A 12,500-nucleotide genomic window follows, 5' to 3' on the forward strand; every position below is an offset into this window, starting at 1 on the left:
GTTTGACATACTCCACTTCTTCAATCTGATACATCATTTACCACTGCTTTTTTTTTTATATCTATTTCATATAGTTATTTTAATATATACTAGTGCTGGCATGCAACCTCAAAGATAGTACATTGGTATACATATTCCTTTTTATTTTGACGTCTGTTTTTCCATGCTAGCATGGGGCATTCTCTTACAGCTGGATGCCACACTTCATGTTGCTAACCTTTACCTGTTTTTGATGTAAGGGAGCTCTTATTACACACGTCTTTGAAATCCAGAGCTAGCTAATGATTTTTTGATGGGGGAATGACAGCAAACGTCACCATTTGTAGCTCAGTAGTTTTCATGCACACAGAATATGAACATTCATACATATACATAAATGCAAGGTGGCGAGCTGGCAGACTCGTTAGCACGCCGGGCGAAATGCTTAGCCGTATTTCATCTGCTGTTACGTTCTGAGTTCAAATTCCGCCGAGGTCAACTTTGCCTTTCATCCTTTCGGGGTCGATAAATTAAGTACCAGTTACGCCCTGGGGTCGATGTAATCGACATAATCCGTTTGTCCCCTCTGTGTTTAGCCCCTTGTGGGCAGTAGTGAAATACATACATATATATAAAGAAGTACTTTAAAAGAAACTGTGAAAACTGTATATTAACCCTTTTGTTACCATATTTTTACTGAAATATACTCTGTGTCAATTAATTTTGAAAATAATGAATTTAGTAAAGTAACACTGTCATTATAAAGCTGGTGTTCAGAACATGAATTTACATGAAATTTTTATGGAAGCTTTTAATTTAGAATCAGTTTAAAGCAAAAAGTTACTGTCATAGAACCAAGGGCAGTCTCAGGCATTAGAAAAATGTAAGTAAACAGTTAACCCAACGCCGTTGTCGTCATTCCTCTTCTGCTGTTGCTGTTGGAATCCGTTACGTGTCGGCCGCACGATTCAGGGCGGGCGAGGCACGGCCATCACAGCACTTCGCAACGATGACAGTCTGGCATTGTGGGAGACGGAGGATCGAGCGGCACGCGCGCTAATCGGGCCGGAAGAAGCAGAAGGAGCGAGAACGAGGGCGTTCCCGTTCCTTCCACCGCCTCCCCGGCGAGCGCCCTTTCCTGCGACTCCCAGCTCCCTACCGCAGCCAACAGCCGCGGCAGACAGCGTTTTTGTGTTGTGACTGCCTCTCGACCGGACAGGTCCGCGGGACGATGGGATCCCAGGCCCACAATGTGTGTTCTGGATATGACAAAATAGAATAATAGATAAAGAATTATACCTATTGAAAAATAAGTCAGAAATGTCTTATGTTGTGATATATTTAGAGAAATAAAATTACATAAAAATAAATTTTATTTAAGAGATGAGGAATTATGTACATTATTTACATTTGATGGATATTTGTCCTCATCTTGTTTGGTGTTAACACAATGTTTCAGCTGATATACCCTCCAATAAAAACACACGCACTATATATTTGGTGTTACTTTTATTATTAAGATTAATGCAAAAAATGAATAACGCTGAAGCAAAGTAACACCAAATATATAGTGCATGTGTTTTTATTGGCTAAACTGGCAAAATGACCATTCCTAAATACAACAATATCTGTTTCAACACGCGACTTCACATCAAAAATCTTGCAAAACAAATATATATATCATCATCATCATCATCATCATATATATTAATTAATAATAAAATATTAGGGAATAAATCCAAACTGTAACCATAACTCGAATTATTAAGAATTGGACAGCCATGAAACGATCGTAGTGTTTTACTCATTATCTTTTATTAAATTTTTAATAATATTGATATATATTTAAAATAATATAAATTAATTAATTTTATGTATTGGCTTAAGTTTTTCATTGTTTGATTTGCCTAATAGTGGTTTTATCTCTAATTTAATATAATATATATATATATATGTCTGCGTGTGTGTGTGTGCATGTGTATACATATATTCACACACTCATACATAATATATATTGTTAAATGGAGGAATTTTCACCTCCCCTTACCATATTTTATTGTAGAATAAAAGGTCTACTTGATCAAGTTTTTTTCCTTTCTGCTAATCTATGATAGGTATTTCATTGTCTTAAAGAAATTAACTGACATCCAAATTCATAAAACTTATATGATTGCAAATTACATGCCTGATAATTAGAGCAAAAATTCTGTGTAGTTCTTGTAAACTCAGTTAATGGATAAAACATTTGAGTTTGGAGGTGGGGCTCCGGCTGTTACTATAGCTTTGTTGACTGAAGCAAATTGAGAAACACAGAAACGCTGTTGTGTATGTGCACAAACCTGTCATGTAGTTGCAGTCTAAAGTGAAACCTAATCTAAAATGAAAATCAAAACATCAGCTGTCTTTGCTCACACGGATGAGTGGGTGTATATGTATGTTTATGCATGTGTGTGTATGTGTGTGTGTATATGTTTAGTGAATATGTGTGTTATAATTTATACTTGTTCCATATAAATGTCTCATCCTTTTGTAAGTTTTATTCCTAATGAGTGCTACTTCTTCTAAGATCAAATGTAACATCTACTTTCTAAGAAAATTATTCGAGATGGTATCACTTTCATTTTCAACAGGACATATAGTTTCTCTTTAGTTTTCTCATGAAGATAAAATCTGTGTCCAAAATATAAATTTAAGGAAACTGAGATTGTTGTTTCTCTTTCTACTACTATAACTAATAACTGTTGGATAAATTGCTAAAGCAAATGCCACTTAACACAAGTATTACACAACATGAAACAAAAAGACAGTCTGTTCATCTTTGGGAAACTTGTAAATATAATGTTTTTATAAATCTGGTGTTGCATTGTTTTTGCTGTAAAATTCTCACTGTTTTTTTTTTATTTTTGCATTTTAATGTATTGTTTTTTGTATATCTTTTTACTTAGTTTCTTTTGTTATATGTTTCAGTGATAGATGCTGAAAAAAATATTTTCAAATTGTTATTCATATTTTGTTGTCTTGTATAAACTAACAATGAAATATATTTTTATTTCCCTACCCAGTTCAGTAATTCACTACATCATGTATTAAATGACAGTGGTTCTTAAAATTCAGATAGAGGCATAACTATCAGAGTTAATGGTTCCTTCTCTTCATTGGGAAGTTTTCAGATTTGAGGTCAGATCTCAGATTTCATGGCTTCATAAAAAACTGATTGTATTGGCTCTGAGCTGTACAATGAACCATCCAATCCATGCAAACATGAAAAACATACGATAAAAGGAAGTTAATAATTGATTGTTTGGGACAGTTAGAGTAATATATAAGGTTGTCCCAAAAGTTCGTAGAAAGCCTTGGAAAATAATGGTCTTTATTTTGAGGAATAATTTTTGTTGTTTTTGTTAGTACTTGGCAAGTAAAAATTCAATTTTCGCAAGTGTTTACGAACTTTTGGGACAACCTAATATATTCTCTAAAGTAGTAGACTATCAGCTATGTTGTTTGAAACCTTTACTTTCAGACTTCTAATGCACATGGTCATTGCTATTCAGTCTAGATTTTGTTTTGATATATTCTTGCTGTTGCTATTGTTATTTCTTCATTTCACAAAGTAGTAGTTAAATAGATTATTTGGTGCTTTATAATCAAAGGTATCTATCAATAGGTAACCAGCCCAATTAACTTTTAGATGGGACTAATAGAACTGAACTCCTTTTATAGCCTTACCTGTAGAGGTCTATGAAGTACTCATCAGTTTTATAGTAATGCTATTGCATATTACATTGAGAAAGATATCAGGAAATAAAAATTTTGTGGTATCTGCTTACAAAATAAACTGAGATTTCTAAAGTTTAATGCTGTAACTATGGATACAGTATGGTGGGTACAACACCATTGGCCTCTAGAATGGTTGTTCCTTTCTGATACATTAAAATAAGTTAAAATTATTATTCTTGTTGTTATAATAGATTAAATGGAATCAATTTCTCTTTTGTTTATCAATATTTCTAATTATAATTCCCTCTTGTTTTTATTACAGCCAACCAACATTGACATGGACTTGTATGGAAATACTCCTCATAGCTCTGACCACATGCTACCTTCTGATATCTATTGTATGGTACCATCTCCTACTACTTTCAGTCCAAACTCTCCACACATGTATGAACAGGAAAAAGACGACCTGTCTCTACTCCCTCAACTTGAAATTCAAAATTTACCGACAAGTGGAAACCAAACTCAGAATTCAGTCAACATGGAAGAATTTGATCTGAAGCCACATTTTGAAAACAATGCTGATAGCTTCATTGTGAAACCCAGATTCGAAGTTGCACCAAATTCCCCTGCTTCACAATTTACAACAGATACCATATGGAATGATAGCAAAGACTTCCATGAATTCTTGCAAATGGAAAAGACTGACTCTGGGCCAACTTTGGCAGAACTGAATTTTGGTGACTACAACATTGATGATTTTACATGTGATGAAATCTCTTATGTTACCAGTAATAATGAAATTGTCCCTAGTAATGGCACTGCTAATGTTGGTACTGCTAACAACAGTAATGCCACTACCACTAATACTGGTACTAATATCACTTCTACTGTCCACTCAAGGATGAAGAATTTGCAGTCTGATTTCTTAGCTACCCCCATATCAAAGAATAACCGTTCCGAACTGCAAACGTCCACTACACTTCAACAAAACTGGGATGAAAATCCTGCACCTCCTACTCTTGGAGGAATGAGAGTTCAGGCGTCTTTTAATGCTTCTTCCACAAAATCTTCTCAGATATTCAAACCACTCAAACAAAACCACATGGCACCATCATGTACCATTACCTGTGATACAGATAGCAATAAGAGCAAAGCAGCTCTCAAATTGTTTGATGGCAATGGCTCTGTACCAAACAAGTTTTTAAAATATGAGGACTTTTCTACCGGAGATTGCAGTCATAAGCCAGTGGACAGTGACATAGATGTCTCTTCTTCAAATGTTCATTTACAACAGTTACTTTGCAGCAACCAACCATCACTGCAACCTGAATCTGAAATGTCAATGCAAGCCCACAAATCCCAGCCAATCACTTCACATTTTCCACCGTCAGTTCAGACACAGCCCCAACAGATGGCTCCATTGTCATGTCAGACAGTACCACAGGCCCCCCTGAAAACCCAGCAGAGTAGTGTGACACCAGTTGAGACAGTCTCGAGCTGTGATATGACAATCTCTCGAAATGACACAACTTCTCACTCAGAAACCATGGATGAGAAATGGGAACAGATTAAAAAGCTTTTACACAAAGAAGATTCCCCTAAAAGTATAAAGAGGGAACGCATAAGTAAGTCACTATTTAATATGGTGTACAATAACTTATCTTTTCAAATATATTTTCTGATCATTTTCATATACTCTCCTATTTCTTATTTCATTATTTATATTAACTCTTGAAAAAAATTCCTGAACTATTTCATTCCAGATGTTTCATGGTTTACTTCTATTCAGGCTACCAATCAGTCATTAAGTTATCACAATTCTTTATCTTTTTATTGTTCATCCTTGTCAGCCTCTTATGCCTCCTTTGTCTTTTGTTTATTGTAAGCATCATCAAAGATTTTTAATCTCAAAATGATTTCTCTTCTGCTTTGGGTGAGACTCTTCTTCAATATTTTAATATGTATGTTAGTGTAAGTGTACACATATGAATGTGTGTATATGTCTGCAAAGTACATTCCATATAAAGGCTAAGCATTACAGTCTTGGATGCTTTTATATATAAGGGATATATTATCTCCACCTCAACCTATTCATTCCCATGTGCCTTAGCTAAGCGCTCCCTCTGAGTGAGAATTATCTTTTAAACCCAGTATAAAATACCTTGTTCAGTGGTATCTCCTTAGAACTTCATTACTCTGGAAATTCTTTTCCCCCAAATGCAATGGTTACAATTCTGATAAGGCTGTAACCTCTGTAACTAATTCTTCTTCTTAAAAACAATATATACATAAAGATTTCTGTTTGACAGTTTAAAGTCTCCACCTGAGTACATATCTTGTATCTGGGCAAATAAATTATTCTGTTAATGAAGAAAGAGGATTATAATATTAACATGAAAAATTGAAATCTTCGAAAGATAAACTTAACTGATGTAATGAACTATGAAGTAATTTATTTTAAAAATAAAGGAAGTAAAAATAGAAAATAAAGAGTAGGAAAAGAATAAAGTTCAAGAAAGCTGATTTAAGCTTTAAGCTTTCAGATTATCTGTCAAAGATAATGCATATTTGTTTACGTTGTTTTGAACTAATCATGCATTATCTTGTAGTTTCAAGATTTCAATATGATTGTTTATTTTTAGAATGACATTGTAGGGTAGGTGTGATAGGCCAGATTTGGCTGTTTTGAACACGAAACAGGTAGAATATTTTGGTCAGATGTGGCCAGTTTTAATGTTAAAGTGTTAAATAATTTGGGTATTTTTTAGTTTGCTTCAACTTTTCTCTATGTTGGCTTGTTTATTGATAACAGCTGAGCAAAAAATCCAAAGTGCAATGATTGCTAGACTGAAAGGATTCATACAATTCTATATATTACTATAGATAGGTTGAAACTTTAGATGATCTTTCAAGTAACTACATCCAAGAGGTGAGCGCCTTTGTGAGGTATATTTGTAAAATGCACACATGTATCAAGTTGTATTGCTTTTTGTTTTTTTCCAGTTGTCCTAACTCCACAGTTTCTCCGGTAGTTTTATTGGGATAATTTTGTATCATTATTTTAAAAATATAAAGCAATCAATTTTCATTAAACCTGTTAAGCAGCTTCTTGATTTCTGTGATACGAACACCACACTTAAGTTCTATACTTCAGGCATGTACTTATCAAGAGGGCTGATCTCTATTTGTTTAAGACTAGCTAAGTTATATTGGAATAATATTTGAAATTCTTTCCCATTAAATGTCTCATCTGGTTTGTTACTTTTAATAAACCTTTCAGCTGCATTTGGAATAATATATGGTACACCAATATATAGTCTGTAATAAATATCTTGCTACTTGTTCTCTCTCTCTCTCACTAAATATATATATATGTATATATACGTTGCCAGCCTTGCCTGGCACCTGTGCCAGTGACACGTAAAAAGCACCCACTACACTCACGGAGTGGTTGGCGTTAGGAAGGGCATCCAGCTGTAGAAACACTGCCAGATTAGACTGGAGCCTGGTGCAGCCTCCTGGCTTCCCAGACCCCGGTCGAACCATCCAACCCATGCTAGTATGGAAAACAGACATTAAACAATGATGATATATATATATAACACTAGGTGTCAAAGATATGTAATTTACAAAATAATGCTTATTGGCCTGCATTGACTTGCTTTCAATCTTTGTGTGTGACACAATGTTTTGTTTTGTTTTGTTTTTATGCATTGAATACTAGTATGGGTCAAAGAGATTAAATCACAAATATAAGTCAAATTTCATAACATTACCTTGCACAACTATACTAATTAAATAAGAAATGATTTTGAAGGCAGGAAAGTTAGAGTATTTGATGCCATATACAGCAGTGAAGATATACTACAACAAATACATAGGAGAGCCTTAAGCCATTAACTTAATTCCTTTAACCACTTAAGATTTTTCCAGCTGTCATTGGATAGTATTGTGTAAGCGGAGAATAATCTTTTCAAAATGGTTACAGCTGTTACAAATGACTCATGCACATTAGTATGACAATATTAAATTTTCAATTTCATCATCATCATTTAATGTCTGTTTTCCATGCTGGCATGGTTTGACAGTTTAACTGAGGACTGGCAAGCTACTAGGCTGCACCAGGCTCCAATTTGATCTGGCAAGGTTTCTACAGCTGGATGCCCTTCCTAACACCAACCACTCTGGGGTGTAGTGGGTGCTTTTTATATAATGAATATTAATGGTGTGGTTAGACTTTGGTTTGAGCTGATTTATTCACAAAGAATGTGTAGAAAATATGGAGGCAAGAGACAAAAATAATAAATTATGTTTAATAGATTTCTTTTATCTTCTTTGTACCACCAGAAGAATAGACTTGTACCATCCTTAGTGGTTTGATAACTCAGTGTAGTTCAACAGCATGTGCTCACTTACAAAAGTTAGAGATTACAGGTTTTAATATTAATTCATGTAGAGAAAACTTGCTATTTTCATTTATGAAATGCATAAAAAAAGTTGACTTAAATATGTTGCAGAAGTAGTATTATAAATATGTTCTTCAAAGAAAGTTCTTTTGGGCCTAAATGCATTGTAAATAGAAAAGGTGATGAAATAAAAGAAGGAAAATCAATATATATGGTGTGTAGCTTTGTAGAATAGAGATATTGCAAATTGATGCCTTATTCAGCTGGAACATGTCTCATTAAGACTAACTTTCCTTTCTGGCTGAATTATTGAGGGAAGAGAGACTACCTTCTGTTGCTGATGTCTGTAATGAAAGAGTGATAAAACTTCTAGTTCACTTCTGGTTGAACTCTCTACAAAGTGATGGTGAGCTTGAAATCACATTCTGCTAAGATAAAACAGCAGAGCACTTTGAGTGTGCTATGTTCATATTGATCCAATAAACTGCTGAAAAATGTTGAATGACTAAAACTTCATTTGGTTGCATGAGAGTTGCAACAAATGGATTGATCATTTTCAGCCAATAGACTGTTTCGTTAGTACATCATCAAGAGTGCTTTGCTTCTTTTAGATTTGCTAGAAATTGTATCATTTTATATTTTTCAAGTCAATTTGTAATTCACATGCCATATTCTTGACAATACCAGATTAAGAATATTAGATCTTTTTCTTTTCTTTTTGTGTAGTGTAGTGTAATATTTGTAAAAACTGATTTTATTATCCACACTAGTTTACTTATACTTAAAAAAATGTATTTAACTAATAAATTAGGAAAAGTAAAGAGAATTTTATTTTTACTAATTACTGAAGTAAGTAGTAACTACATATTGGAGATGTTTATTTAACTGTACTCTCATAGTTAAGATGTTAGCTATTTGTATAACTAGATCCTGTAGCTATGAGTCGGGAGAAAAGTGTTGCAGCAAGATTCCTTTCAAAGTTAATGTCACTTAACTAGATTCAATATAGAGGATGTGGCTCTGTGGGAAGATTTTCAAGCTTTTCTTTTTTATTATGTTGTTTTTTTTTATAATCTAGTGTAAGAAATGAGGAAGGGAAATTCCATTCTAGACTGGGTGGGTAGGAACAGTTAGGTACATTCAATACAAACTTAACCCTTTAGTGTTCACATTATTCTTCTAAAATTAATGCTTCTTTATCCACATTGCCTTGAAGTAATCATGCATTATTTTGTAGCTATGAGATTTTGATGAGGTAGCTGTTAATTTTTAAAACAATATTGTAGGGCTGGTGTGAGAGACCAAATCTGGCCAATTTGAACATAAAACAGGCAGAATACTTTTAGCCGGATATGGCCGGTTTGAATGCTAAAGGGTTAATTCAGTTTGATTCAAATAAAAAGAACTTCAATCCACTCTGAAACAAATGGAGGCAACAGAATGCAGTGAAGACTTCATTTTGTCTTTCGGGGTACAAAATAATCTCACTAGAACAAATACTGCTGTAAAATTCTTTGTAAAGTGATTAGTATTGGGAAGGGCATCAAGCTGTAGAAACTATGCCAAAATCAAACATAAAAACCCTACCATCCCACTCCCACTGAAATGTGTAGGAGGGCAGTAACAACAAACATAGAATTACTTGGTACATGACAACCTGGCCAAGTTGTGCCAGCTTGGAAAGCGGATATAAAAAAAGGATAACACAAGACTATCTGTAATTATTTGCAATTACTACCAACTTGACTTAGTTTTCTAAGCATGCCTGCCAGAACACCTTAGAGTGAAGGAGTGGCTGAAAGCAATAATAGGTAAATACAATGCTTGTTTTTAACTAAATAATTAAATACATTAATTAAGAATACTAATAGAAAAATCTTCATTAATTATTAGCTTATCTTAATTGATCTGAGTCGTTTATTTCCATCCTTGCAATGGAGACAGGGAAACGTTAATGTGTTATGAACCACTAACGAAAAACACCTGAATCTCCTGCACAATTCATAAATAGAAAAACGGAGTGAGAAAGGAGATATTCAGGTGATAAAGAGACTGGAGAGAGACTAAGTGTGAGTTTTGAGTTGTAGCAACAAAAACATAAAGAGAAAGGATTAACTTACTCATAAATGTATTCTTGATAAAGCTGAAATAAATCATTTGGTGAGTTTTATTTGCTGAAACAAGTGGTTTGTCAACTAATGGGGACACGACTCTATTTCTTTTGCAGTTAGCAGTTATTTCCCTTCGTTGCTTTGAATCGGTTTGTTTTAGTACTATGTTAGTTTCATTGTATCATGTTTTTGTTGAATCTTCTGTGAAAATTTTGTCCTTTGGGGAATTTTTGTTACATCAGGAGAGAAAACACCCCACTATACAGGATTTTACATTCATATTAAATAAGAGATTTAAGTAGATTATTTTCTTTGAATGAAACAGATTCTGTTGAATGGTGAGTACTTTTTAAGCTTTTATATTTACTGCATGTGAGTGTCTAGCCAACCTGTCCACAGCAGTTGCAGAGTAGCTTCGTCTGAGGAGAGAGAACTTATACACTTGGTAGATGTTTCAATTCTTCAAGTATAAACAGTGGCTGACTGCTAGGCCTCCATTTCAGATTTGAAACTAGCACCCTAAGTTTATTTTCAGGTTCAACCAGCAGTTTTACAGCCTCCAATGACGATCATGACTCCAATGATGGTGATATGTCAGATGATTCCTCTGATTATGAAATTGAAGATTATATATCTGATCCAGGTAAGCATATTTCATCTTTTACATTCTATTCAAGTTACTATTATTTTTATTGACTTACGTATGATTATCAATATATATGTGTCGGTGGCACATAAAAAACACCATCCAAGCGTGGCCGTCCGCCAGCCTCGTCTGGCACCTGTGTCGGTGGCACATAAAAAACACCATCCGAGCATGGCCGTTCGCCAGCCTCGTCTGGCACCTGTGTCGGTGGCACATAAAATCACCCACTACACTCTCGGAGTGGTTGGTGTTAGGAAGGGCATCCAGCTGTAGAAACACTGCCAGATCTGACTGGCCTGGTGCAGCCTTCGGGCTCCCCAGACCCCAGTTGAACCGTCCAATCCATGCTAGCATGGAGAACGGACGTTAAACGATGATGATGATGATATATATATATATTCATAAATCCAAAAGGGAAGCAGTAGAGTAATTAGATAAAGACAGTTAAGGCCAGTCTATGGAGCTACCCCGGGTTTCACATCCATAAAGCACCTATCTTTACAGTGTTTCTTCAAACTCTAATCTGAAGAAACACTGAAGAAAGCTTTATGGACATGAAACCCAGGGTTACCCCATAGACTGGCCTTAACTATCTTTATCTAAATATATATTTTTGTTTAGCGATAAATGAATTTTATTGAACAAAAACCTAAGCAGATGTGTCACCAAAACTCCAAGGAGAATATAAATATATTTAATTTTTATTCTATAATTCATCAAATGATGATATCATTTTTAAGTTGAAAATAGTTTATGAGTAAATGGCTATAAATTGGAGCAGTTATTTGGTAATAGTGTTTGGTCCTAACCTTTTGCAAAAATGAAAAACTGATAAAAATCAATTTTCATTAGTGACTTTAGAAGTTTTCCCTATCAGTAAAATATGCAGGAAATCAACTGCTATAGCAAATGGTATCAGTACATCAGAGACAACCAGAGAGAAATACAGAGCTACACCAATAGCTTGTACAGTATATGTTCAGGACTGACTTTGGAGAAAGATACAAGAGGATCATCGCTATAGGTTTGAAAATGATTTGGGAAATAAATTGAAGCCTCAAGACCAATCATTTAACTTCTAAGTTATTGAGTCATGAAATTCAAACATTATTGCAGAAGTATTATCATAGGGGCTATTGGGTCAAGGTTTTGTAACATATTGCAGGATTACTGCATTGTTGTAATCTATATTTCACTTTGTATTGTCAAAAAAGGGAGTGATTGTAGGCTTGCATATTGCTTGTGGAAAAATCGATAATATATGGTTGAATGTATAAGGTTGTTGTAGTTGTTTCTTGGAAAGCCCCAGTCATTAGTTGAAGTAAAGCACAGATGTAAGTGATTGAAGAGTTGTCTGGCTTCTTGTACATCATGTCTATTCAGTCTTTATTGAGGTAGGTTTTACCCAAAGACAAACAGACACACACACACACAAATACATATGCTTAAAGCAGGTGCCTCAGATGATTACAACTCAAAGCAATTTGCACTGTGCAATCTTTCTGGTTACATCATGTGTGTGTAATATATATATATATACATGTATGTATGTATGCAAGGATGCCAAAACAACTCTTTTATGGAGAGTTAGCTAAAGGAGAACGACCTCCACATAAACCAAAAAAGCGGTATAAAGACATG

At 34.4% G+C, this 12,500-nt stretch overlaps 1 protein-coding gene across 2 annotated transcripts in view; it reads left to right on the plus strand.

The window, feature by feature from the left end:
- LOC115232556 overlaps nt 1–12,500 on the plus strand; it is a 133,867-nt gene that overhangs the window by 114,734 nt on the left and 6,633 nt on the right. For both annotated transcript variants that reach the window (XM_036500497.1, XM_029802508.2), the window contains 2 exons: nt 4,019–5,321; nt 10,749–10,856. In XM_036500497.1, coding sequence (XP_036356390.1) covers nt 4,019–5,321; nt 10,749–10,856 — 1,411 coding nt within the window. The remainder of the gene's footprint in view (nt 1–4,018; nt 5,322–10,748; nt 10,857–12,500) is intronic.

The sequence above is a fragment of the Octopus sinensis genome, linkage group LG2, assembly GCF_006345805.1.
Source record: "Octopus sinensis linkage group LG2, ASM634580v1, whole genome shotgun sequence".
In the NCBI taxonomy this organism is placed as follows: domain Eukaryota; kingdom Metazoa; phylum Mollusca; class Cephalopoda; order Octopoda; family Octopodidae; genus Octopus; species Octopus sinensis.